Here is a 27,987-nt window from a genome sequence, read left to right as displayed (position 1 = left end):
TCGTTACAGAAACGTTTAATGGTTTAGGAATGCGTACACTCTGGCTCTGCTAAGTCTCCATAAAGGCAACTTTTCCATGTTTTAAAAAATAGATTCGCTATAAAGATTTATATATTCATAAATAGGCAATGTGAAAAATCCCCAAATTCAATGGCATCCTTGGGCTGAGGCCCTCCCCACCCCAGCCCAGGTGCAGGCTCAGAGGTCTCTGAGGGCCCAGCCTCGGCAGCCCTCCGGGGAGAAGTAACTGCATTCAATGTGAATTAGGAACTTCCTCCAGCTTCACGCCTGCTGGGGCCTGTGTCCTTGAGCTCCACCCCCAACACCCACCCCGCCCTCTGGACCGGGCCCACCTCTGTGGCTGAGGAGTCAGGATCTCCGTCCCTTGCCTGTCCCCCTCCCGGGAGTATAAAACACAAGCTTTCCTCTGGTTCTCCTTCAGCCCAGGCCACAGACAGCCCTCCTCCGCCCGATGGCTGGGACACTTCCTGGCCCTCCTGCCCGGCTTCCTCTCCGGGCCCCTGGCCCCTGACCTCACCTGCCCCTGTTCTTGGGCAACTTATAAACAAAGGAAGAGGCCCTGGGAGAGGGAAGAGGCGGGGCCGTGCTGTCTTACACACTTCCCCGTTGTCCCTTGGCCAAGTCCATCCGTCCGGGCCCATCTGACAGAGGACTTAGGCCCAGAGAGGTAGTGAGGCCCCTACCTGCCAGGGCACCCCAGAGCAGGCAGCCAGCAGCACGCCCAGGGAGGTCCTGAGCACTAGCATTTGGCTCTGAGACAGAGGACGGGAAGCCTCTGTAGGAAATGGCTTCAGCCCAGGACGGGAACCTCGCAGGCCAAGGGTGGGTAGGGAAGGAACGAATTCTTGCCAGGGGGTACGATGAGCAAGGGACCAGCTGGGGCCTGTCCTCAGAGGCATCCCGCTGGTCATCTGTGAGATTCTAAATGGCACGTATTCAAGGGCAGGGTCGGTAAGCGGGGGAGGGCAGGAAGGAGTCTGCCTGGACAGAAGCTGCTCCTGTGGGCAAGATGGTGCAGGGGAGAAGGAACGGAGCTGTGTGAGGCCTTGGACATCCGCGTGAGGATGGACTGCATCCCGAGGGCCCAGGGGCGACTGGAAGGTGTCAGGATGGGGGAGGGACCTTTCATAGCTGCCCCCCTCACAGCAGCAGGATGATGCTTGGGCTGGTGGAAGCCCAGGCCAAGGAGGTCAGGGAGGCATCCAGGGGAGGGGATGGGGCCCATCTGGGCAGAGGGGCCAGGGGCACGGTTATAGGGTGGGGGAGAAAGTGGGGAGCCCGAAATGACCCCTGAGTTCTAGGCTACAGCCCTGGAGCGAGGCTGCTCTGTGCGGAGGACGGGTGGCAGGAGACCCACTGGGCCCTGGGACTGTGAAAGGGGAGAGTGAAGTGCTGCTTCCTTGGTTCTGGGTGAGGAAGGGCCACCGTGAGGCCACCTCCCCTGTGCAGGGTTCCGGGCACAGGAGTAGGGGGATGGCTCACAGCCCAAGGTGGCAGGTGAGCCCCTGTCACCTGTTTCCTGTACCTGTGCACTCTGGATGCTCCTGGATGCGGGCTGCCGGATGCTCCCGGCAGCCTGGCAGGGCTCCTTCTGGAGGAGGTGAGCTGGGGGCCTCCCTCCTTCCCTAAGCCCTGTGAGGCAGCCCTGAGCCCAGGGTCAGTACCTGTGCTCACTGGAACTGGGGCGCAGTCCCGGCCGCTGCTCCTTGCATGCACCCCACCCCCCAGAGCAGCAGGTCTGTGCAAGGTGGTCTTCGTGAGACTTCTCTCCCAGCTGGGCCTGGACTGAACACCCAGCTCTGCCCAAACATCAGCCCCCTGCAGAGAGGTCATGGGGCTGGAGGACCTCTGCCCTTGGCCTGAAGGGGGCCCCTCTCTGGGGAACCCCTCAGTACAGGCACTTTCTACTGTGCAGGTGGAGGGGCTGGGCCCCATCCCATCAGCAGGGACGGGGGAGGGAAGCCAGGCAGCCTTCTTGCTCCCAGTTCCCACCCCACTCGGCCGACAGCGGGCTGACCCCTGCTCAGCAGCTCCTGGCCCGTCCAGGCCAGCGTCCTTCCCCTCCAGGACCAGGCTCAGTCTCCGCGGCTGGAAGGGCCAGCAGCCCTGCCCGACCCGCCTCCTGGGGCTGCCTGGCAAGGTCTGACTTCCTGCTCTGCGTCCAGGCCTGCCTGGGAGGGTTCAACTCAGACCAGGTGCTGGGATGGAAGGCAGGGAGCCCGATTGCAGCTGTGCGGCACCTCTGGGCTCCCAGGGGCCCTGGGCTGTGTCTCCCTGATGTGGCCTCGCCCATGGCTCTGAGAGCAGCTGATTTCCTGGGGCCCCACACTGGGGCGGGGGGCCTGCAGGGCTGAACTGGGCTGATGGGAGGGACTGGGATTGGCTTAGGAAGACCACCTGCTCCCCCAGTCCAGTCCCTGTGCTCCTCTGAGCTGCACCCAGAGAACGGTGCTGCTTCCAAGGGCCCCAGTGATCCTGGTCCCCCGCTGTCTAACCTCAGTGCCCAGCGTACACAGAGGCCATTAGAGTGGGTGGGCCCAGACCCAGGCCTGCCGGGGCCTCTCCTTTTCTGTGTGGGAAACTCTCTAAGCTGGACTGGGAGCGGCGGGGGAGCTGGCACTCTGAACGTGGCACGAAGGATCTCTGCAAGTGGGGTGGGACACGGTGGGCTCAGGGGCGTGAGCGTTTACTTTTCCCTTAAATGTCCACACTCCTATCTCATTCCCACTACCCCCCATCTTCTGAGAGCCAGAGCTAAAGGATTCACTGCTTTTGCAACCTGAGTGGCAAAACTTTGGGCCCCAAGCCAGCAGACGAGCGCTGTGGGCCATGACCCACCGTCGTCCCGGTGAAAACAAGAAGTTCCATGGAAATGGGAGAGGGAGGCCCCGCTGAGGCAGGAGCCGGCCCCGGGCACCCGGGAGCTGAGAGCTGTCCGTGAAGGAAGGAGGGGGGTAGGGACCCCCCGGGACGGAGCTCAGGACTGAGTCTGCTGGGCCATTGCTCCTGCACAGGAGGCCCTGGAATGCCCTGGGTGGACCCGGAGCTCCGGCCACATCCCTGGAAAGCAACACCCTGCTGCGGCCTCGGGTGTGAAACGGTCCCAACCAGGCAAGCACGTAGACCGGGAGGCCCACTCCCAGCCCCTGGGCCGAGGTCCACACCGCTGGGCTGGGGCCAGTCCTGGGACGTGCCGCGTGCGGCGGGGACAGCAGCTGGCTGGCAGGAAGGGCCCCACACCCTACCCTGTGCCAACAGGGCCTCCCCGGGAGGAATCCTGCTTCTTCCTTCCTGGAGAGCAGTGCTCCCATCAAGCATCCAGGCCACAGGCGGGGTAATTCCAGGCCTTTATCTGGCTTGCACCCTGGAGGCCAGCTCTGGAGGGCTGGGTGAGGAGGCCCCAGGGCGGGAGGAGGTGAGGCGGCCCCGCCTGCCTGCCCTGCACCCCGGTCAGCACCCGCAGCCCCAGCTCTCTCCGACGTCCTTGCTGTCCAGCTGGATGTGGTCAGTGCCCTTCTCGCTGAGCAGAGGGCCCCCGTGCCGCATGACCAGCTCCGTGGCCACCCTCACGAAGGCCTCCTCCACGTTGCTCGAGTCCTTGGCCGATGTCTCGATGGCGCACAGGATGTCGTGGTGCTCCGCCAGGCTCTGCGCCTCGGCCAGCGGCACCTCCCTCAGCTCCCTGAGGTCCGACTTGTTCCCTGCGGGGAGGTGGGGCAGTGGTGAGGCCCAGGTGGGCGCGGCTACAGCTAAAGGCATCGAGCCAGAGAGTCTATCTTTAATGCTCTTATCCCATCCTTTTGTCCCTCATCTCATCTCTTCCTATCTTTGCCAGGGGCTTGTGCATTTTATTGCTTTTTCCTAAAAAATAGAAGCAGGAAGGTCTGGTGAAAAGAACAGGGTGCTTAGAGCTGGAAGAAGACCTGGGTAGAGACGCCAGCTTCCTGTCACCCGCTGGGTGACGCTCGGGTAACACACTCCATCTCTGAGTCTCAGCCTCCCCATCTACGACACCACCTTCTGCAGAGCAGGGATTAAATGACACAGTGGACACGAGCTAGCACCTAGCGGGCACTCCACCAATGCTGAAGTTAAAGAAATCTGGCCTTGCTATTTTTTTTTGGCTAAAACTTTGTCATTTTTCTGATTATTTATGCTCTCCTATTTTCCTTTGGAATTTTTAAATTCTCTGTAAGATTGTGGGTTTTGATTATTTTGCTTTTGTGATAATGAGAGCACAGACTACAGCTGCCCCTGAGAACACACCTTTGCTTCTCCCATGAGGTATGAGGTGTTTCATTATGTTTTAAATAATCTGGTCAATTGCTCCTTGGTCCAATTTCTACAAGAATTTTTTTTAAGTCTCTAAGTGATTGACTTTTACAATGTGATTATAGGGACAAAAAAAAAATAGATAAGCATCTCTGAAGATCTAGGGACTTCCCTGGCGGTCTAGTGGTTATGGCTTGTTGCTTTCACTGCCAGGGCCCAGGTTCAATCCCTCGTCGGGGATCTAAGATCCCCGCAAGCCACGTGGAATGGCCCAAAAAAAAGAAAAAAAATTTTCTAAAATTTCTTTGGTAAACTTAAACAATGCAGCAACCAGTTTCAATGTTTGGAACTTATTTGGATCCTGATTTCAACACACTGGAAAGAAAAGCACGTGTGATATTTATGAGCAATTATAAATCTGACCACAGATCAGCTAACTTGATTGTATTAGGAGATGTCAGTAGGTTTTCAATGTGAAAAGCGTACTGTTATTATATAGTTTTATATCTTTTATAGATTCATGCTGGAACATTTGCAAATGAAATCATTTGGTGTTGGGATTTGCCTCAAAATAATATGAGGTCGGGGGAGGGGCTGAGGGCTGAAATGAACGTGCACAGGACTTGCCGGCTCTGCTGAATCTGGGGTTTGCTAACGCCATTCCTTTTATGTCCTTGTGTAGCGTGCTCTATGATAGAATGTTTTATTTTAAAAGTCCTGGATTGGGAATTCCCTGGCGGTCCAGTGGTTAGGACTTTGCACTTCCACTGCAGGGGGCCCCGGTTCGATCCCTGGTCAGGGAACTAAGATCCTGCAAGCCGAGCGGCGTGGCCAAAAAAAAAAAAAAAACTAAAAAAATTAAAATAAAAGTCCTGGATGAAAGGGGAGCATCAGGCCACGTAGGGAGAACTCCCTTCCTGCCCGGGGAGATCAATCCACCTAGAGCACCCACACCCCAGTCCAGGCCCATCTGCACGTGCTCACCTTAGAGGAATCAGCCTGACTGTTGGGACGAGCACCCCAGGGACCACACACATGGTCCAAAGCTTCTTGAATCCAGGCCCGAGAAGTTTATGCCGGAGGAAAAGGTAAAATGGAGGTCACGGCACCCCCTGCAGCACCGGTTCTCAAAGTGGGATCACTGTGTCACCTGGGGACTTGTTAGAAATGCACACGCATGGGTCCCCCCAGTGCTCCCGAATCAGAGGCTCTGCAGGTGGTGCCGGCGTCTGCCCTCCACCAAGACTTCAGAGTGGCTGGGGGGAGTGTGGACACCTGAGAAGCACCCCCTGCAGGGTGGCCGACAGAGCAGGCCACTGAATCACGATTGGCCACGTTTACATGCTCACAGGCTATGTGGACGCGATAAATGACTTCACTTTTCTGACCCTCGGCCCCGTCCCTGACACATGGGGAGCAGGCAGGGTTATGAGAACACACATGATGAAGACCGAACTAGCCTGGACCAAGGTGCGGCCACGTGGCGACCGCTTCCTGGCCTGCAGTCATCTCATTTCCACTTTGACTGTAACTTTACAAGTGATTAGCAGGATCCGAAGTTTCTTTTTTTTCTGGCTGCGCCTCGTGGCATGTGGGATCTTAGTCCCCTGACCAGAGATCGAACCCGTGCCCCCTGCAGTGGAAGCTCAGAGTCTTAACCACCGGACCAACAGGGAAGTCCCCAAATATTCTAGATCATGGTCCTGGCTCCACTCCGACCTGGCCAAGCTCAGCCCTCTCTGTGCTCTGTTTGCCCTTTGTTTAGAAAGGAGAGAGAGACTGAGACAGACAGACAGACGGGTGGAGCGCAGGGGCCCCCGCTCACCGATGAGCAGCTGCACGATGTTGGAGCCCGCGTACTTCCTCACGTCCTCGATCCAGTGAGGCACCGACAGGAAGGAGCTCCTCTTGGTGATGTCATAGGCCAGGATGGCCCCGTTGGCGCTGCGGTAGTAGCTCTGGGTGATGGTGCGGAAGCGCTCCTGGCCAGCCGTGTCCCAGATCTGCAGCTAAAGGAACAGGGGTCCCGTAAACCTGGGGGTGCAGCCGAGCGCAAGGGACGGGGAGGCCGAGCCCCCAGACCCACCCCCACCCCCAAAGCGCTGCTTCCGGGGGCAGGCCACCAGCCACACCTCGGCAGGCACCACGCAGGACGGGCCAGAAGGTGGACGGAGCGGAGAGGCCTTCTGAGCCCTTGGAAGGCAACTCAGCAGCCTGAGCAGGACGGGGGCAGCAAAGTGGAGGCGGGCAGCCCTGTTTCCACCTCCAGGGTCCCAGGACAAGGGGGTGGGTTCTGCAAGGTGGCGGGAAGCACACTGGACCCCGAATCCTCTCTGCCCTAGACACCAGGCTCACTGCTGGCACTGTGTCCAGTGCCTGCCCCTCTGGGCCGTGAGTGCCCGCCGCCCCCGCCGTCGGGAGGCCCCCAGCACTCAGGCTCTCTGTTCTGCCTCAGCGGCGCCGGGGAAGATGCTCACGCTGGGCAGCGACGGCCCGGGGAGGCTCCTCTCAGGCGGCCTCTGCCATCAGCTGGCGCAGCCTGCTAACCCTAACCCCGGTCCCAACCCTCCTCCCGCCCAGGTCCTCACTTCACCAGCACCCATCAGGGCCGCTGCCGGGCCTGCCTGGATGGGCGCCCAGGGGGGCGGGAGCATCCCTGGCTTCCAGCGGCAGCAGCAGGATGGCGGCAGAGACGCCAGGTAGGGCGGCGGAGGCTGGGCCAGGGGCCGACCTGGACGGTCACTGTGCCCGGGCCAGGAGGCTGCGCCACAGAGGGCACCAGAATGGGCAGGTCCAGGGCTCTCAGCGGCTCAGGGCCTGCCTTCTCTGCTGCACAGACCACAGGTCCTCGGGGCCCTGAAGATGACATCCTGAGCCGCAGGCCATCCACCCTCCTCCACTGGCACAAGCACTCTGGGTGCCTCTTTATCCCGTTCTCAAGGGGCGTCCGGGGTGGAGACAGGCCCAGAGGCCTCAGACAGTTCCTACGGGCAGGGCTTCTGGCCCTGGCACTGTGGAGGTGACCACCTCTTCCTGGGCCTCACAAGAGGGGTCCACCAGTTGACGTGTTCTGAGCCACGACTCGCCAAACCAAACCCCCGGCCTGAGATGTCCCATTTGCTCCGCAGGGTGAGAGGCTCCAGGAAGCAGGCCCCGGGGCACAGCTCACACAGGGGTGACGTGAAAGGCGGGACCTCGGCACCACACCAGCCTGGGATCCAGACGACCTAGGACTCCCCTGCACACCCCAGAGGGGAGCGTCAAACACAGAGGCCAAGCAGACACGGGAAAAGGCAACTTGGCAGAAATAGAAACTAGGCAGTTTCTCAAAATAATCTCCAAAATAATCATCAGTGTTTTCAGAGATAAGAAAAGGTCCATGATATGATCGAAGAACACTCTTATTTTAAGTAGAGGGAACATTCGGAAAGGAAAAACGAGCTCTTGGAAATTAAAAATATAACATAAATGAAAAATGCAACATAAGGGTTGGAAGATAAACTTGAAGAATTTCCAAGTAGGGAGAAAAAATGCAAAGAGATGGAAAAGAGAGAAAAGGAATTGGGGAACCAGCCTAGAAGGTGCACCATCAGGATAGTAAGAGTTTTGGAAAAAAAGAATAGTAAAATCAAAGAAATGCTTCAAGAAAATTCCCCAGAACTGAGTGAAAAGGCCCATTAAGTACACAATGGAGGAAAACAGACCCACACAAGACACTTGGCCGTGGGAACTCCAGAAGAGTGAGGAAGAAGAAAGGACCCTAAAAAGTTGCAGGGGAAGAAAAAGAGAGAAAGGAAGAACGGGTTTGAAGCCTTCACAGAAAAGATCCATATCGCATTAGACATTCAATGAAACGATGCCTAAAATTACAAGGGAGGGCTTCCCTGGTGGCGCAGTGGTTGAGAGTCCGCCTGCCGATGCAGGGGACACGGGTTCGTGCCCCGGTCCAGGAGGATCTCACATGCCGCGGAGCGGCTGGGCCCGTGAGCCATGGCCGCTGAGCCTGTGCGTCTGCAGCCTGTGCTCCGCAACCGGAGAGGCCACAACAGTGAGAGGCCCGCGTACCGCAAAAAAAAAAAAATTACAAGGGAAAATAATTTCCAGCCTAGAATTCTCCACCTAATCACTATGAGTCAAGTGCGATGGTTTAACAAAGGCATTTGCAGACATAGGGGCCTCAAAAAATTTACCTTCCTGCCACCCATTCTAAGGAAGCTGCTGAAATCAACCAACATGAAGAAAATGGGGGATCCAGAAAGAGAACTCAACTCAAAAGAGAGGCGAAGGGAAACCCTGGGGTGGTAGGGAGATCCCAAGACAGCAGCCAAGCCGCAAGCCAGGATGGGGGCCAGTCGGGAGCCTCCAGTTCTGGCAGAATATTTAGTGGCCGTCGAGACCTCCCTCCTTAAACAACCGGGAGACTGAGAAAAACATGGGAGGCTACTGTTTTCAGGATGTAAACAACACAGCACAAGACCCTAATCCTTGAAAGAAGCAAAACTCATGGAAGGCGCCTCATGATTGCCAGCAGTCTACAGGGGACGGTTTCCTGACCACAGGACAGGGGGCTAGATTCCAAGCAGGGCATGGAGCCTGGAGCAGCTGGTGTGACCGGGACGAGGAGCGATGTCGGGGAGTCCCTGGTGGGTCCTGGCCCGCAGGCTCCGCGCACAGGGTGGGGCTCCCAGGTTCTAACCAGAAAGCGGCTCCTCTGGGGGTGAGAACACACCAGAGGTGGAGGTTGAGCAGTGCTGGGGGATATTCCAACCCAGCCACGGGGAAGAGGCCTCCTTAGCACCTCGCGAAGGACCCAGATATTGAGCTGAGACATCAGGAAGGCTGTGCCCCACGAGTGAGGACCACGGCAAGAGGCAGGCCTCCCGACACCTGCCCAAGAAACCCTAAACCAAGCTCTCAGGTTTGGAGGCCGCGTTCTGTCAAGGTGAAAGGCTAGAGAAACACTGTCAGACTTGCATCTCTGCCCTAACAGAACATGAAGACAAGCCACACAGGTTCGAGGTGATCAGCCAGTCACTGAATTGACTACTAGAACATGAATCAGTGCCCTTCAAACACGTTCCAGAGTCACTACCCAGTATCAACCAGTATTTCCAGTATACAATTTAAAAATTGCTAAACATGCAAAAAAAAAAAAAAAAAAAAAAAGACAATTTAACCCCAAGAGAGAAAAGCAGTCAATAGAAAATGATGCCAAAATGGCCCAAATATTGGATTTAGTAGACAAAGACTTTAAAGCAGTTATTTTAAATATGATCAGAGAATTAAAGGAAAATATGTTTGAAGAACTGAAGCAAAATATCACTCTAAGTGGGCAAATAGGGGATTTCAGTTAGAGAGGTGGAAATTATTTCTAAAAACATATTTTAAAAGGGTCAAAATTCTAGAACTTAAAAGTACAGTAAGTGAAGTGGAAAATTCATTTGATGAGCTTAACAGCAGAATGGAGACAGAAAAAAAGAATCAGTGAACTTGAAGAAAAATCAATACCAAGTATTTAATCTTTGATTAAATAAGATCTTAAATCTTAAGATAAGCCTCAATAAATCTCAAAAGATTGTATTCTTACAGAATATTCCTCTAGCCACAGAAAATCTAAAACAGAAATTAAGAATGCTCTGGGAGAGACTTCTTCAAGAAGATGGAAGAGGGCTTCCCTGGTGGCGCAGTGGTTGGGAATCCGCCTGCCGATGCAAGGGACACGGGTTCGTGCCCCGGTCCAGGAAGATCCCACATGCCACGGACGGCTGGGCCCGTGAGCCATGGCCGCTGAGCCTGCACGTCCGGAGCCTGTGCTCCGCAACGGGAGAGGCCACAGCAGTGAGAGGACCGCGTACCGCAAAAAAAAAAAAAAAGAAGAAGAAGATGGAACTGAGAGGCAGCAAGATGTTGTGGGGACAATTACACAGTACGTGGGGTAGATGGAGAGGGTGAGTGTGCCAATTAGGGGAGGATTTGGAGCTGAGTTAATGGTAAATACATAGACCCCACGCAGAAACAATATAATCACTACCACCAGGAAAAACTAGGGAGCACGGGGAATGAAAGACAGTGCTACGTGGCTCAGCCGTGAACAGCTCTTACTAACCAACGTGTGTTCATTCAGCCATTTCAACAGCACTTACTGGACACCTGCTCTATGTTCTAGGTACCAGAGAAAGCAGAGGAAACAGATGCAAATTCCTGGGCTCAAGCTTACAGTCTAGTGCAGGAGACAGACGCTAAGTAAGATAATAATAAGTAATATGGATATATATTTGTTTATATGGAAATACAGAATATAAATAAAATATTTATCATAAAATAAGTAATACAGTAATCAGTATGCTAGATAGTGATAAGATGGAAAAAACAAGCAGAGGAAGAAGTGATCAAGTACGGTGAGGAATGACGTTTTAGATAGGAAGGCCTCATTGAGATAACAGTTGGGTAAAGATCTGAAGAAAGTTAGCTAGCTGTGCCGATGCCTGCGAGACAAGCATTCCAGGGAGAGAGAGAGCAAGTGCAAAGGCCCTGAGGCAGAGACATGACTGGTGCACGAAGATCAGTGTGTTGGGAGCAGAGTGAAAAGGGAGAGAGAAATGAGGGATGACCGAGGAATTGGGCCAGATCATGCAGTGGTGCCCTGGAGACCACAGCAAGAACTTTGTCCTTCACTGTGAGTGAACGGGAAGCCAGGGAGTTTCGAGCCAATCAAATTTACTTTTAAACAGGATCACTCTGACTACCGTATGGACAACAGATCAAAAGAGAGCAAGGACAGGGAATTCCCTGGTGATCCAGTAGTTAGGATTCCATGGGTTCACTGCTGAGGGCGCGGGTTCAATCCCTGGTCGGGGAGCTAGGATCCCGCAAGCCGTGCAGCCAAAACAAAAAAGAGGAGGGACAGAAACAGGGAGCCCAGTTAGACGGTTGTGGCCATAATCCAGGGAAAAGACCACAGTCGTAGCAGTGAAGTTAGGGAGAAGTGATCAAATTGGGGCTCTGTTTTGCGAATAGAACTGAAAGGAACTTAATGCTGATCTAATCAACATTACCACACACCTCTACTGGGAGGGTGCAAAGTGTGTGTGTGTGTGTGTGTGCACGTGCATGCGTGCATGTGTGTGATGGGGGCTAGGGTAGTGCTGAGAGAGTTAAACCCTCATCTTCCAAAGCAGGAAGTCAATAGATGATGCGTGTACCTGGGGAGGAGGGGTAGCAACACAAGCAAGAGAAGGAGAAACAGAAGAGGCGGAAGTGGTTGCCCCTAGAGCCTGGGGGCAGAGGGGAGTGTCCGGAGACCGTCCTGTAACAAGCCTTGTTGAACCATCATACACAAATGTAACCGATAACAATGAAAAATGAAAACCCAACACAATAGCTACAGATTACGGTATCTGGGTCAACCAACTCGTGAAATCTGGGCAGTAATGGAGGAAATATTTTTGGAAAGTAGGTCCTTCTCATGACCGGTAATACTCTAATCCTACTTCCCCACATCAGAGCCAGGGGAAGAGAAAGAGCAGGGTCAGTGCTCAGGCCCGGCAGCCTGAGATCCTGGACCAATCCCGTCACTTCCCACCTTGGTGTCTGCAGGCTAAAACCTAATTCAGTTTTCATCTGTCAAAAAAGGTGCCGTAAGGGTCAATGATAGACTCAGAGTGTGCTCAGAGCCGAGTGCAGAGAAGGGGCTGGATAAACGCGTCCACTTAACAGTGTTACTGAGCTGACATCACTTGGGGCTGGCGTTTGTAATACACGCCAAGGAGCTTTAATGCAAAGTCGAACATGTAAAGGGCTCAAAGAAAGGCACACCAGGCTGTGTGCACGACCACACATTTGTTCATTCAGTACGAACCGAGCGTCAGCCATGTCCTAGCCCCTGTTGGAAGGACTGGCCACGTTGCAGGGGGTGAAACAGGAACAGAGCTCCCTTTCTAGTAAAAAGGAGGCCGACGAGAAGAAGGCCAGTGGGATACTTGCAGAGAGGGGGGATGAGCACCCTGAAGAAAGCAAACGTAACGGGAGGGCCTCCCCGGATGGCACCTCCGAGGGTGGTCACAGAAGGTGGCCCCTGGGCTGAGGCTCCTGCCAGTCGTGGGAACAGTGTTCAGGCGCAGGGGACAAAGGCGCAGAGGCAGGACAGAGCCTGCCACGTTGGAAACACAGCAAGGGCAGTGTGGCCAGATGGCAGCAAAGCAGCACCCCGGAAGGCGAGGCCGTCGGCGGTGCCGGAGCCAGAGCCTGAGGGTGGGTGTTACTTCACTGTGGTGGGAGACGGCGACAGATCGTCCGAAGCAGGGGATGTATATCAGACGTCTCTCATTCCGCTTTGCATGTCTTAGCAGCACCCTGTGCTCCAGCCATTGCTGCAGCAACCACCCTCGCACAGAAACAGCCTTCGAGCCTCCCTGATCCTAGCCCGGGAGGCCCGCTGGAAACCACCAAACACTCGGGACTTGTGACCCAGATGAGAGGGACCCGCCAGCCTATGGACTGACACTCAGCCAGTGCAGGGCAGGGGATGCCGGGCCTGATCAAGCCCCACTTGCCCACAGAGGGACCCTACACAGCCTTTCCTCCCTTCTCTGTTCTAGAAACAGATGAGCTCCGCGCACGCTCTTGCCTACGGCTGTCCTCAGGGAACCCAGGCAAAGCCGGGACGTGCCCCGACTTATGTCTGTAAAGCTGCCGGCTGCTGGGTGGAGGACGGTCCTACAGAGGCGGCCCTATGGCTTGGCCCGAACGCCCCCTGTGTTCCAAGAGCTGGGTGAAGCCAGGCTGGGAGCGGCCCCGCTTTCCGGGCAGCCCAGCACAGCTCCGCCACCAGGCAGGGCCCTGGGGAGGCTGGTGAGAAAGTTAATGAGGCTGATCAGCCACCTGAGCTACCAGAGACCCAGGCGAGCAGAGCAGCATCGTCCTGAGCCATCTCCGGGGCAGCACAGGCCCGGGCTCTGCCTTAGAAACTAGAGCAGGGACTTCCCTGGTGGCGCAGCGTTTAGGAGTCCTCCTGCCATTGCGGGGGACACGGGTTCGATCCCTGGTCCGGGAAGATCCCACATGCCGTGGAGCAACTAGGCCCATGCGCCACAACTACTCAGCCAAAAACTTAAAAAAAAAAAACAAATAGAAACCAGCGCAGAAGCACCGCGTGGATGCTGTGGGGACCTGTGCAGGGGTAGTGTGGGGACCCGCGGGGGGTGCCGGCCTCGCTCGGGGTCTCACGGGGCTGTGGGCAGAGACCGTGAGTCCCACGTCACAGAGGAGAAAGCCGGCTCTGGAGATGCAGTGATTGGCCGAGGAAGGCATCTCGGCATCGTGCTGGGTCCGAGCCCATCTGCCTGCCTGCCTGCTCCCTGGCACAGACCTCGGCAGGGGACCGGCGCCCGGGAAATCATGGGTGTGGAGGCCCCTCTGCTCTGCGGTTCCCGCTCCTTCACACGCATCACCGCCAAGCCGGCGCCAGGCTCCCTGCGGACGGCCCCCACCTGCCCAGCACCCGGCCCACGCCCCGCACAGCAGCCACTGTGGAGCCGCCAGAACCCAGCTGAGATCCTGCAGCCCCTCCGATCTCCGGCCTCCACCCTCAAGTGCATCCCTCGAGCCCTCCGCATCGCCTGCAGGCCCCACAGGCCCCGACTTCCTGCAGTCGCCCACCCCACGTGTCCAGCTCCCGGGAGGCCACATCAAGGCCCGTGCCTGAAATGCTCTTGTCCCAGAGCCTCGCCATCCCAGCCCCGCACCCCAGGGCCCCGCCTCAGCCTCTCCACCGCCTGGCTGGACACAGGCGTGCACGCACACTTCTTAAATGTTTACTGTCCCTCCCTCACGTGGGACGCTTGAGGGCAGGGGCTGTGTCTGGCAGGCTTTCTGCATAAGCCCACCAGCCAGCACAGCACCTGGCAGGTAGAAGGTGCTCGATGAATACACGGTCCATCGGCTGGATGTGCACCTGCCTGCCAAATTGAAGCCACCACCCCCGCCCACCTCCTTCCCCACCTGGAAGTTCTCCACCTGCACTCACTGGACAGACAGACGGGGGCCTTGTTCATGGATCACACCTGAGCCCCCTCCCCAACGCCCGCCTGCCACCCACCTCCCACCAGGCACATCGCCAGTTTCTCCGACCTTCCCAGCCAGGCTCTCTCATCTGATAGTTGACTTTGGGGGAAGTTCTCTGGCCTGCTGATACCCAGAGTGAAGTCCGGGAGCATCTTCGGGGCACAGAGGGTAGGACTGAGGCCCGGCCAGGATGGAAAAGGGCTCCCAGAGCACGGATGCTCGGGAGAGGGGAGCTGCCCCCTCCAGCTCTGCAGGGGTCAGTCAGGTGAGTTTCAAACAGGTGGGGTGGGTATTTCAAGGGGAAGTATGGTATCAAGGTGAGGAATGAGGCTATTTTCCCTCCTAAGCTCCACACCTAACAACTCCCAGTTCACACTGTCCCTCTGGGTCCCCACACGCAGGAAGGGTGTTATCATTTTGTCATTATCTCCTTTTCTAGGATAGACTGCATTCCTCTTGACCTTTTGGTGAACTCCTACCTAACCGTCAGGGCCCCAGTTCAAGGTCACCTGGTCAGTGGAGCTTCGCCGACGCACAGGCCTGGGCCCCACACCAAGTGGACTCAGCTTTCTTTTCCTCGTGGTCCACAGCCCTTTACTCTTGCCTCTATGACAGCACACACCACAGAGGATGTCAACTGTCCCAAACTTGGGTGCCTCTGGGGGCCAGGCAGGGAACATAAAATGCAGCAAGCTGACAGAAAAGGATATCCTGCCTAAAGCAAATTCAATAAAAAACAAACCAGCAAATCACCACTGCGCAGGCCAAACGAAACGGCTCACGGTGGGAACTGGCCCAGAGCTGTATGTGCGGGGCTCCTGGTTTGTAACTCTGCCTCTCGCCATCAAGAACGGGCTCTGGGGACTTCCCTGGTGGCGCAGTGGTTAAGAACCCACCTGCCAATGCACGGGACACAGGTTCAATCCCTGGTCCGGGAAGATCCCACATGCCACGGAGCAACTAAGCCTGTGAGCCACAACTACTGAGCCTGTGCTCTAGAGCCCGTGTGCCACAACTACTGAAGCCCGCACGCCACAACTACTGAAGCCCATGCGCCACAACTACTGAAGCCTGCGCGCCACAACTACTGAAGCCCGCGCGCCTAGAGCCCGTGCTCCGCAAAAAGAGAAGCCACCGCAATGAGAACTCCACGCACCGCAACAAAGACTAGGCCCCGCTCACCGCAACCAGAGAAAGCCCCGCGGGCAGAAACGAAGACCCAACACAGCCAAAAGTTAAAAAACAAATAAAACAAAAAAACAAAAAATAGGCTCTGGTGGGGACAGACCCAATCTCATTCCTTTGCAACCTGGCGCAGAGCAGGCGCCTGACCAGGAGGGAAGCCCTCTGAGAGCAGGTCCTGCGGTCAGGCCAGTGGGAGTGAGATGAGGCTGGCGGGGCAAGGGCTGCTCTCCAGGGAGGGTTCCCGTGTGCCCCGGTGGGAAGTCAATTCTGCTTAGTAGGTTAAATAAACCTAATAAATAAAATCAACTGCACCGTTGGCGATTCAGGTCCCAGAACCTTTGTCCAGCACCATCCCTCCCGATGGGAACAGAAGAGGATTTTATCTGAACAGCCTTTCTCCCACAGGATGAGGCCGGCAGTGGGAAGTTCCTTGCTTCTTCACAGCAGAAAGGGACCTTGGAAAAATTAGTTCTCAAGACAAAACTCCAAAAACTGCTTGGAGAGACCCAAATACGAGGCCCCATGCTGCTGTTCATCGTGTCTCGGAATGTGGGGAGTCTGAACCAGGAGGTGGTCTGCAAGCTACTCCCCGGCCAGCCGCGGCCACTTCTGCCTCAGTCTCCAGGGAAGAGCTCAGCCCCGGGCTTGAAAATAAGCCTCGGCCGAGAGGCATGTGCACTGCTGGAAGCGACGGTAAGACCCTGCAAAACCTCCAATGTGTTAGCGGGTGAGACAGGCAGGAGGGGATGGAGGCTAAGCGAGGAGAACCGGGGCAGCGACACCGGCCGGGGGGCCGCGCGGACCTGACACAGACGCGCCCCCCAGCGGCTGACAAGGGCTGCGGACGGGTTCCGGGGCCCACGTTCCTCCCGCCCCCGAAACACGACTGCTCAGGATCCCAGCGCCAGAGGCAACCTTCTGTGTCCCTTGTCACCGTGCAGCTCTCCCTGTAGAGCCACCACCACTGGAAGAAGGCAGGCGGGACCCCTGGTTCCCGACCCTGCTCTGCCAGCCGGGGGACCAAGCGTGATCAGGTGGCTTCCTGGCATCTGCGTTTCACCTCCAGCATCTTGGCAACAGTGGTGGGAACCCGGGTGATGACGGTGACAGACGCGCTGTGAGCCCCGCCAGGCTGACTCTGCCGGAGCTCCCTGTCTCGGTGCATTCCATCCTCAGGTGCCCCGCAGGTGCACCTCAGTGCCTTTTACAAGATGGGTCCCAGGGCACAGGAGAGGAGAGCTCAGTCTGACTCCGAAACCTGTGCCCTTCGCTGTGGGCACGGCGCCTCCACAGACCATGTCCTGTGCTCTTTTCGTCAAACCCCCTCCTCCTGCAGGAAGCAGTCAGCCTGTCCTTAAGTCCTGGTGGGAAGAAAGGCCCAGCCTCCGCCCATGGGGGATGTGGGCAGCCTGAGCTCCCGGTGCAGCGAGGAGCTCTGGGGAGCCGGTGGCCCTGTGCTGGTGACCAAGGTGGGACTCACAGGTGGCCTCTTACCTGCTTGTAGCCCCTTCAGGCACAATGGGGTACATGGGGACGAAACCCAGGCAGGACGCCAGGCAGCAGTCTGTGCCCCCCAGGGAGGTCAAGAGCAGGGGCCGCAGCACCTGGACCAGGACTTGCGGCTGGGCCGCCACCCAGCACCAGACAAAGCCAACCCATTCGCTCCTTGGCCCAGAGCATACCTTCCAGCATGACCGGAAGGCGGATCCCACGGCCCACGGGGCCCCACTTCCCCTGACTGGATGAACACCAGGCCCTCTCCTGCTTCCGGGGCTGCACATGAACACGGCCCTGGAGCACAGCCCGTCTTTCCTCACTGGGAACTGTCCTCCTTCAACGCCCAGCTCCAAGCCCGGGAAGAGGACTGCGCATCGTCTGTGTCCTGGGCACCACGCAAGCAGCCCCGTGACAGCATGGCACCCGAGCAGGAACAGTCCGAATTTCTGATATCTCGTCCTGCTGTGGCCACAGTAAACACACGTATGCTTGTAAGGCCGCAAGATTCGGTTCCTGGTTTGGCAGTTCAGTCCCTGCAGCAGCAGTATGGACAGCACTCATGCTACTTAGGTGCTTGCACGTCTGTCCCCCAAGCCAGACATGAGCTCCGAGGCACAGGGACGCATCTCATGTGTCTTCCTTTTGTAGGTACTCAGAACAGCACCCGGGAGAGAGGAGGTACTCACCGAACAAACCCTGAACCCACTGACGAGCAGTTTCTGTCCTGGGTGTCACATGGAAGCTTCCAGCCAACAACCACAGTTAAGCTCGACAGAGCACCTTCTAACTTTCAGGTGTTTTTCCCTTTTCATCTCACTTAACTTGTCTGTTGCTCCAGACAGAAGAGGCCAGCTCAAGGCCCTGGCTCTTAAATTATAACCCAAGAAACAAAGGAAAATGGAGCAAAAGGAATCTTTAACAATAAATGTGAGTGGAGATCAAACTTGGCCTCCCCTCCAGCGGCGGACCTTCATCACGTCCCACCTGCCGTGGGGCAGTGTGGGTGCAGACATTACCCGTGGGTCATTCTCGCCAAAACTCTTCCACCCGAGTATCTCTGAACCTCTAAACTCAACCTCCAGTTTACAGAAAATACAAAGGAGAGAGGAACAAGGGAAAAGACACCAGGAGGGAAATGAGAGACAAATCCAGAAAGCGACTCTTAAAAAACATCAGTCATCAAAACAGAAGTGAGGCATCGTTCTGGACTAAACCCACACTGGACTCCAGCTCAAGGGGGAAAACTCTATACAAGACATTTTGGAGGAAGTTGGGGAAACTTAAAAATGGACTAAGTAGATGCTTATAGAAACAATGATTTGCTTAGGTATGATAACACACTGTGCTTACTTTTAAAAGCTGTATGTCAAGGTATCCAGGGGTGAAGTATCATGCTACCTGCAACTTACTTTCAAATAAAAAAATTTATATTACACATACAAAAACATATGACAAATTCAGCAAAACATGAGCAACTGTTAAATCTATGTAGAGCATATATGGGGCTCACTATGTTATTCTTCCAACTTTTCTATATTTTAACTTTTTCATAGTGAAAAATTGGGAAAAATAGAAGTATTAATAATATCCTGAGAATGAAAATATTACTGATAGGAGAAAGTACCAACTGGATATCTTGGAAATGAAAAACATAATTGTCAGAATACAGAAACTAAAAGATGAAATGAACATCGGGGGCTTCCCTGGTGGCGCAGTGGTTGAGAGTCCACCTGCTGATGCAGGGGACACGGGTTCGTGCCCCGGTCCGGGGAGATCCCACATGCCGCGGAGCAGCTGGGCCCGTGAGCCATGGCCGCTGGGCCTGCGCATCCGGAGCCTGTGCTCCGCAACGGGAGAGGCCACAGCAGTGAGAGGCCCGCGTACCACAAAAAAAAAAAAAAAAAAAAAAAAAAAAAAAAAGAACATCGGAATAGAGGCAGCTGAAAAGTAAATCAGGGATCTGGAAGGTGGGGCACGGGCTGCCAGAACACAGCACAGCAGAACACACTGTCACTACAGAGGCCAGACCCTAAGCCCAGCTCCCGCCCTGCGCAGCCTCCAGAGGAGAACAGGGAGAATGACAAGAAGGAATGAATCGAAGCAATACAAGCAAATCCCATAGAGCTTCAGGAACATGGGACTTTTCATATTGATTATACCTACTGAGCTCAGAGAGGATGCATGGGAATATCCCATCACCTGGAGAGAGTGCTTTACTCACCTGCCAGGACACACGGGGAAGGCACAGTGTCAGGTGCAGACGCACGGAACGACACGGTGACCGTGACTTGGGGGGTGGGTGGAGTGCTAGGAAGAAAAACCAAGCAGGGTGAGGAAGGGATGAAAAGTAGCTCAGACCTCAAAAACATGACCCAAGGACCCCGCGACAGTGTGTGGTTCCATGTACATGTGTGTCCAGAAGCAGCAGCTCCACAGAAATGGGCTGGGGGAGAGTGGAACAGGCATGACTGCTGAGAGCTACCAGGTTCCTGTCTGGGTGATGAAAATATCCTAAAGTTGACCCTGGTGAGTATTCAAAACAACAGGAAAAAACACTGAATTGCACACTTTAAATGGGGGAATTCACAGTATATGAATTTTATCTCAATAAAGATTTTTTTTAAAAGGAACTTGGTGGAGTACTACTTTGGACAGGATGGTCAGGTAAGGCTGACTTACGTAAAGCAAAACAATAATGTGTTGATGTACATACACACGTACACACACACAGAGCAAACTGCCCCAGGCATCCTAGCACACGGGGCCTTCCATCTCCCCGGCTCTTGCATGGACCACACTCTGCAAGCTGAGGTTCCAGACCCACCTCCGGCGCAGACATGCCCCTCCGCCTCCCCCCCCCACACCCCCCCGCCCTCTCCCTCACTCACTCCTTCATTCAGCCAATACTGGTCAAGGGCTTATTCTGGGGAAAATAACCTGATGCAAACCGCAGAGCTGGAGTTTACATTGAGGTATTTACCTTGTGATTTCAATATTAAGGTTAATTTTTCCCATGCATTTCATCTGTAATGCAAACATGGCAGATACTGACAATTCATAGCTGGCAAACTGAAGTTTATCCTGTGATCCATTTTTTCATCATGAAATCATCCACTGTTCGTGTCCCCACTACAGATTTAAAACCCGAGAGTAAAAAACAAGTCAAACCAAAAAATCAAAGTGTTTCACTGAAACATATAAACAGAATATTTTTAATTTTAAAAAAAATCTGATTTTTACACTTCTCAGACATAAAAAAAGGCAGAGGTGGGGACTACCTGGCTTGAAACTACAAGGAACTTTCCTCAAGGAAAATGGAATCCCTCAGTGATCGTGGTCCAGCCTCCTCATATGGCGCCCAAGGAAACTGACATGCGGAAGGGAAATGACCCGCCGACTGTCCGCTGTGAGGTGGAGGCCATCTCTGCAGGCCTCTGGGATCAGGATGAACTTTGTTGCCCACACTTGGCGACTGCGCTCAGGCAAGGCCCGGCCTGCCGCGAGCGTGGACTCTGCTTTCACAGTCAGACCTCACCTGGGACCAAAGGCCTCCTGACAGCGTGGCAGGCTCTGCTCCGGTGTCCTCTGACCCTTCTGAGTCATCAAACCCACCCTGTGATCCAACATCCGGAAATACTTGTGCAATTTCCCAAGGAGACCACTTTGAGAGGGACAGGTCCTAGCGAGACATCTAAGCTCCAGGTTGTTGCCTTTTAAACAACCTGTGTGGAAAGTCACGTACCTGGTCTAGGGCTACTCTGACCTCTTCCTGGGGTAGGAGAGGGAGGCCTGCAAGGCCAAGCAGGGCAGGTAAGAAGGGAGGGGATGCGTATGTAACCCACGGAGAAGGGCGCTGCTAGTCACTAACGGTCCTGACTCACTACATCCCCAGAGCAGGTTGCAGGCGCCTCTACCTACCAGCACTGGCTGTATGTTCAATAAAACAGCATTACGGGGCTTCCCTGGTGGCGCAGTGGTTAAGAATCCGCCTGCCAATGCAGGAGATACGGGTTCGAGCCCTGGTCCAGGAAGATCCCACATGCTGTGGAGCAACTAAGCCAGTGCGCCACAACTACTGAGCCTGTACTCCAGAGCCCACAAGCCACAACTACTGAAGCCCGTGCGCCTAGAGCCCGTGCTCCACACAAGAGAAGCCACCACAATGAGAAGCCCATGCACCGCAACCAAGAGTAGCCCCCGCTCGCCGCAAGTAGAGAAAGCCCGCACACAGCAACGGAGACCCAACACAGCCAGAAATAAATAAATAAATTTATTTTAAAAAAAAAACAACCCAGCATTACGTAGGCCATTCTAGAAGGCAGGTGCTTTCTTTTGTTCACACTGGCCATAAGCACCACTTCTGCTAATTAATCTGAATTAATAAGGATTTGTTTAACAAGCAGATGGCATTAATATGTTGATGTGACACCGCTAATCAAAATGTAAGAAAATGTAAAATGCAAGTGATAAACGACGGCCCAGATTTCACATTGGTCCCAAACCTTTCCGTGTGTGTGTTCATGCACGTGTGTCTGTGTGTGCGTGCGTGCACATGAGCTCACACATGTGCGTGTGGCAGCTGGTAGTGGTAGAGGGCGTGCACAGCAATGAGGAAAAGGCGCCACACGAGGAGCTGGCAGGCAAGGTTCTGGTTCAGACCTGCCACACATGGCCTTCATCTCCCTGTCTGTGAAATGGGGTCTCACCGGGTGGCTGCAAGGACCAGGCAGAACAGAGCACGAGAACAGTGGTGAAAACTCGGGAGATGATTATAAAGCAGAAACTAATTTAAAAAATAATGATAAAATAAAATATATTATAAAAAAAAACAAAACAAGACTCGGGAGATGGGGGACTCAGGGAGGGAGGGCTGCCCCCTTACTACTAAGCTTTACGATCCCTCACACCCAAAGCCTCTCTGCAAGGGCCACACAGGGCTGACGGAAGGAAGGAAAACGCAAACAGGCCGAAACACCAAAGGGATGGAAGCAAAAAAAGGAGGTAGGTGGAGGCCCTGAGCTGTGAGAAGGCCCGGTCTGGGCGATGCCGCCCCCTGTGACCGCAGTGGGCTCGCCTTTTCATACACAGCGGGCCCTCCATGGCACGGACATGGGGATTCTGCCTTCACTTCATCGCTGGGGAAGCAGATCAGTGCACAAGGGCAGCTGGGCAGCCAGGCTGAGAAGCTGAGCCTCCGGAGCCCCAGGCCACCAACTCTCTCAGGGGACCCACGCTCGTGTCAGCTCCCACCTGCTGCTGCTCTGCTGTGCGTCAGGTCCCTAAGCTCGGGGCTGACAGGTGAACAGATCAGGAGCGGTGATGCCACGTGCCCCAGGCGGCAAAGCCAAGATTGTGACCTGGGGCCCGAGGCTCTACCACTGGCCCCCTTTCCACCGTCTTCCCACAGCATGTGCTGCCTCGGAACTTGCAGAAACCTCAGGAGGCAGGTTCGTTTTGCCATGAGGATGATTGTCACCTGCATCAAGAACAGATTTCTTGGGCTTCCCTGGTGGCGCAGTGGTTGAGAGTCCACCTGCCAATGCAGGGGACACGGGTTCGTGCCCCGGTCCGGGAAGAGCCCACATGCCGCGGAGCGGCTGGGCCCATGAGCCATGGCCGCTGGGCCTGTGCATCTGGAGCCTGTGCTCCGCAACGGGAGAGGCCACAACAGTGAGAGGCCCGTGTACCGCAAAAAAAGAAAAAAAAAAAAGGAACAGATTTCTTCAGACAACCAGCGTGACCCAGAACTTATCTCTTATCTAGCGATCCTTTTGCTCTCTCTGATCAAAATCGGAAGAGTCAAACCAATTTTATCCAAATAGGAAAAGCACATGAGCAAGGCCACACCCCCAGCTGGAAAGGCTAAGGATGCAAACTTTAAAAAGAAGCACTTTCACACCAGGAGAGCGATGGAGCGCAAGGTCCCGGAACGTGGGGCCCGGGGCCCAGGGCAGAGACTGAGCTCTGTGTGGGAGGACCCTGGCTGCCTTCCCAGCATGGGGACAGTGACCCCGACAGAAGGCCGAATAAAGGGGCACAGCTGTCCAGGGCTGACCTGTGTGCGTGTCCCCTGTGAGGTGCACAGACCAGTTTACATAACAGGCCTTTGTGTCGTCCCAGATAAGGGTGCGTGAGCAGCACTCGGATGTGCTCAGGATTTAGAACCGGCTGAGATTTCCTGGGGGATGGTGAGGTGGGGAGGGGCAGGTTAAGAAATAATCCTAATAATAATCCCTGGGGAGGAAAATGCTAACAACAGCAACCATCAAATAATCCCTTATGTTTGTAACTCCTTGGTTTTATTCACAATAGCACTTTCAAGATAGACAAGAGGGGGGTAGCACTGTCTGCCTTTTCTTAGACGGTGTCAGAAATGGAAAGGACGGCTGTTGTTTTTTTTTTACGGTACGCCCTTTTATGTCTTTGAAATTTTGAAATTCTGAACCATGTGGATGAATTATCCAAAAACATACAAGGGGAATTTTTAACGATTTTGAGCGTGTCCATAGCCGTCCAACAACCCTGAGAAGTAGGCAGAGCAAAGATCGTTTGTTCCATTTCACAAAGGAGGAAGCCTGGGGCTCCAAGAGGGGACAAGGAACCGGCCAGGGCTAGGATGAGGCTGCACAGACCTTTGGACACCTAGTCCAGGGTTCTCCTGCAGAGACATCACCGCTGAGAGGCCAGCAGCTCCCAGAGTTGCCCCCAGCTTCAGCCTGCACAGCTAGAGTCCAGTGAACTCACACAGGGCCGCCCGGGGACCGGCGCCACGGCCAGAGCCTTGCCACCGGCAGGGCTGCTACGGGAGCTGCCCGGGGCTGCCTGATGCTCTGTTAGCAGACAGCACCCTGAAACTCCTTGGGGTTTCCACCCTCCTTCCTGAAAATCTAGAAAATGCCCAAGTCCATACGCTTCTCTCCAAGTGTGGTGACCACAGTTGTCTTTTCACCAGAGTCACTAACGTACAGAATCTCAGGGTCATCGGTACGAACTGAGTGGGACTCAGAAGGGTAGTCAAGTGTAAAAATAGGCGCTGCAACTCGGAGCCAGGGAGACCCTGGGTTCAAAGCCTGGTTTTGCCACTGACTTGTGTGGGGCCTTGGGAGTGTCGGTCACTTCCTTTATTGTGGCCTCAGCTTCCTCCCTATAAATAAAAATCAATGAACACAAAGGTAGTGAGCACCGTGTGTCTGACACTATTGTAGGTGCGGGGATTCACAGGTACGCAAGGCGGTGTCCACTTTCAAGGAGCGGACACTGTACAGGAGAGACCCACACACAAGGGAATGTCAAGTCCTGGTAAATGCTATGAACCTACCCTGTAATGGGACGGAGGGCCTAGGAGGCCAGGGAAGGCCTCTCTGAAGAGGTGGCCTGTGCAGTGACAGCCGAATGATGAAGCAGCTGTTACACGGGGATCTGGGGGTGGAATGTGGCAGGCAGGACAGCAGAGGCAAAGGGCCTGAGGCAGGCATGTTGGAAGGACAGAAAGGGCCGGCGAGGCTGGGGACTGCGTGTGGGGCAGAGGCAGGGAGATGAAGTGGCCGAGGCAGACAGGGGCCCAGCTCTCCAGGTCAGGTGTTGGGATGTCATTCTGGTCGCAAGAGGAAGTGACTATAGAAATAAAAGGATTTAATTCAATCTGTGATGTTCCCGACTTTTTATTTTTTTAGCAGCAGAACTCTTCAGTCAAAGACAAGCGGAACCTCAATATATAACTGGATAAAAGTAAGCTAGTTAAGGCCCTTCTGACCCTGCGGTCTCTCGGCCTCCCTCCTTCAGTCCGCAGCTCCCCAAGTACAGAGCAGCTGGAAAAGCGCTAGGTGATCTCTCTCTGAGCTTCCTCAAGAGCCAACAAGAGCCAGCAAGCACAGGAGAGGCGGCTTTGAGATCCTGCTGGATGCTTGCTGGACCCCAGACAGGCCTGGGAAGGTTTTAAACTAAATCCCTGATGTGGACATGCTTTCTGCAGAAACAACAACGATAAACTCTGGCTCCTCAAAGGTTCCAGTTAAAAACCACAGTGTTGAAACTATAGGGACAGAAAAGAGATCAGTGGTTGCCAGGGCCTGGGGTGAAGGGTGGATGCTGACACAAAGGGACACAGGAGAACTTTCCGGGTTGATGGAAGGAATCTATACTCTGAATGTGGTGGTGGTGACAGGACTGCATAGGTTTGTCAAGATTCACAGAACTCGACACCTGAAATGAGGCCCATTTACTGTGTGTAAGCTGAACTTCAATAAACTTGATTTTTTAAAAAATCACCTTGCTGGAAGACACCCCAGAGATAGTTTATGGGTGAGGAAAAATGACCTGCCCCCGCACTGAAGAGGCTGTGAATTGCAGTTGGGTGGGTGGGGTGAGAGGACAGCCTCCCTGGCCCCGGGTGCTGGGCCAGGGAGGCTGTCCTCTCACCCCACCCACCCAACTGCAATTCACAGCCTCTTCAGTGCCTGAGCCTCAGGATTCTCTGGCTGCAACATCAGGAAGCAAATGCTTGCACAGGCTTTCCCACTCCACGCCATCAGAAGCAGCAGTCTGGTGTAGGGAAAGACCCCAACGCCCTGGAGTCCGAAAAGCTGGAAGAAAACTTGCACGTCTGTCACTTCCCAGCTGTGTGCCTGGGGAAGCCTGCCCCGTGTGAGGCGGGGTTAATCACAAGAACACATCTGTAAGACAGCTGGCACACATCAGAGTCTTGAGAGGGCTGGCCGCTGTTAACTCTTAGGGGGGTTACCACGCCTACACTGCTCTCCTGGTCCCAGAACCACCCGGCTGCCTCCCAAGTAACTTGGAACAATCTGAAGGTGACCAACAGGAAAAGAAATCTCGAAGTGCCTGCCCTGCATTGCATAACCTGTGCTCGGTACACAGTGCACCCAGGGCTCCGCACAGGTTATCTCGCCAGGTAAACAGGAACACCCAGCCCCTCCTTGACCACCGTCAGCACCGGGAGAGGGGAGAGGGGAGGGCAGGGGGAGGGGAGGGGAGGAGACGGAGAAGGGGAGGGGAGGGGATGGGGGAGGGGAGGGGGAAGGGGAGGGGAGGAGGAAGGGGAGGGGAGGGGGAAGGGGAGGGGAGGAGGAAGGGGAGGGGAGGAGGAAGGGGAGGGGAGGAGGAAGGGGAGGGGAGGAGAGGGGAAGGGAGGGGAGCCGGAGCAGGCCGCCCGCTTGTTTACGCCTATCCTTCAACTCGCCACTTCCCCGTGGCTGCTGGCAGCGTCTCAGGGCACAGACTCATCCGCGGACCCCATCCCACAGCCTTCCCTCGCAACCTGCTCCAGAGGGTGGTCCCGAATAATGACTCAAAGCTGCCTGCCACACCTTGTTCTTTTTTCCTATCCTAAGGAGACTCAAAACACACAGAAACCCAAAAGACTGTTAAAAAAAGAAAAGAAAAAAAAAAAAGCAACCCTTCTGGCAGGGAGCTTCTGCTTCCCCTGTCACATCAACTCCAGAGGCACCGTGTGCATGGAAAGGCTTTTGGCTGACTTTTTCTCCATGCTGGGTCGGGAGGAAGAAATTATCCCAATTTTGCAGAAACAAAGAGCTAAGCATCCTGCCGAAAGCCAACCGGTAGCAGGCCCACAGCAGCCCAGGGAGGCCGGGCGCCACAGTATCGAGGCTCACGGGACTCAATCACCCGGCTCCACCTGAAAACGCGGAGATACCAGGAGATGCCTTGGCCTTGGGCTGCCCCGCCCAGGGCTCTTAGGAGCCATCCCGGAACCGGTGGGAACTCAAAACCACCAAAGAGGGGAAAGGATTTCCGTCCGGCTCAGTTCAGGCAAGTTCCCGAGTAAGAACAATGGTGTCTCGCTGCGTTCGGGAGGGCTGACACCCAGGTTAAGAAACTGATTCACTAATCACAAATGTTAGTTCTCAGACCACTGCCAGGACTCTGTGGCAGCCACATCCTGCCGGTCTAGTGCGGAGCCACTGCCAAAGCTCGGTCCTCTCCCCCACCTTCCGGGGCCCGTGAAGTTTTCAGTTCCTATCGGGCTGCAGCTGGGGGAGGGGACCCGGGCCGCCCCGGCCGAGTAAAGTTCCACCACCAGGTCCACAAAGAGACTGCAGGGAGGCGTGGCCAGGCCGGAAATTCTGACAAAAAGTTTTGGCCCTCCGGTCCTAGAAGAAACTACTTCCTGGTCCCTCCTAGTCGTGGGGGTGTCCCTTTCTGCCTGGGGTCCCCTCCCGAGGGCCGAGCTGGGGCCTTCGACCGCGGTGGAGCAGCGGTAGGCCGGCCAGGCGGCCCCCGTGCCCGCACCCGAGGCGCTCAGCCGCCGGGCACCGGAGACGCTATTCTAGAGCAAAGTCCCCCAGGGTGTAGCTCGGAGGGCAGGGCCTCTCCTCCGCACTCCCCCCGGCACGCGCACCCCAGCGCCCCGAGGCCCGCGCTCTGCGCCCAGAGGCCGGCCCCAACGCCCAGGCCCAGGCCTGCTCGGACAGGGGGCCAGAGGGGACCCCATCCCCCGCGGACCAGTCGGGTGCTCGCCGCGGCCCCCGACCCCGACCCCTCCGGGGAGACCCTCCAGGGCCCTGGCCGACCACTAGCGCCATGGGGCCCGGCTGCACGGCGACCCCGGGCCGGGCCTCCCACCTTGACCCGCTGGCCCTGGATCTCCAGCGTCTTCATGGTGAAGTCCACGCCGATGGTGCTGCCCTGGCGCTCGGAGAAGACGCCTGTCTTGAAGCGCTGCACCACGCACGTCTTGCCCACGCTCGCGTCGCCCACCAGCACCAGCTTGAACAGGAAATCGTACTGCTCGTCCGGGTCCCCCGGGCCCGGCCCCGCCATGGCCGCGGGAGCCCAAGGGCCGGCGCTCCGGACGCTGGGGCGGCCTGGGCTCGCGCAAGCCGCGGGCCGCCTGGCGACGTGGAAGCGCCGCAACACCTGGGGAAGGGGCGCCACCGCCCGCCGGCCGCCCCGCCCCGGCCGCCCGGCCCG

At 55.6% G+C, this 27,987-nt stretch overlaps 1 protein-coding gene across 2 annotated transcripts; it reads right to left on the bottom strand.

Moving 5' to 3' along the window:
- On the bottom strand, positions 1–27,987 carry RAB43 (RAB43, member RAS oncogene family). 2 transcript variants are annotated; one of them, XM_082638755.1, is made up of 3 exons: positions 27,640–27,987; positions 6,119–6,296; positions 1–3,722 (listed from the first exon to the last, which is right to left on the bottom strand). In XM_082638755.1, the coding sequence occupies exons 1-3, from the start codon at positions 27,835–27,837 to the stop codon at positions 3,472–3,474; spliced, it is 627 nt and encodes a 208-aa protein (XP_082494881.1). In that variant the 5' UTR covers positions 27,838–27,987; the 3' UTR covers positions 1–3,471. The 2 variants fall into 2 exon arrangements, with proteins under 2 accessions (XP_082494881.1, XP_082494880.1); XM_082638754.1 differs by having other exon boundaries at positions 6,119–6,302; positions 27,640–27,980.

This window comes from Mesoplodon mirus (assembly GCF_964341445.2).
Source record: "Mesoplodon mirus genome assembly, chromosome: 12".
NCBI classification, from domain to species: domain Eukaryota; kingdom Metazoa; phylum Chordata; class Mammalia; order Artiodactyla; family Ziphiidae; genus Mesoplodon; species Mesoplodon mirus.
Note: the sequence above shows the minus strand (reverse complement) of the source record. Positions and strands in the feature narration are given on the sequence as shown.

Bases quoted from the DNA above. Each gene is read 5' to 3' on its own strand.
- RAB43 (XM_082638754.1), bottom strand. From the start codon at position 27,837: ATGGCGGGGCCGGGCCCGGGGGACCCGGACGAGCAGTACGATTTCCTG. The intron at 6,303-27,639 runs GTGGGAGGCCCG...CTGTTCCTTTAG, and splicing joins TCCAGGGCCAGCGGGTCAAG to CTGCAGATCTGGGACACGGC. The intron at 3,723-6,118 runs GTGAGCGGGGGC...ACCTCCCCGCAG, and splicing joins CATCGTGCAGCTGCTCATCG to GGAACAAGTCGGACCTCAGG.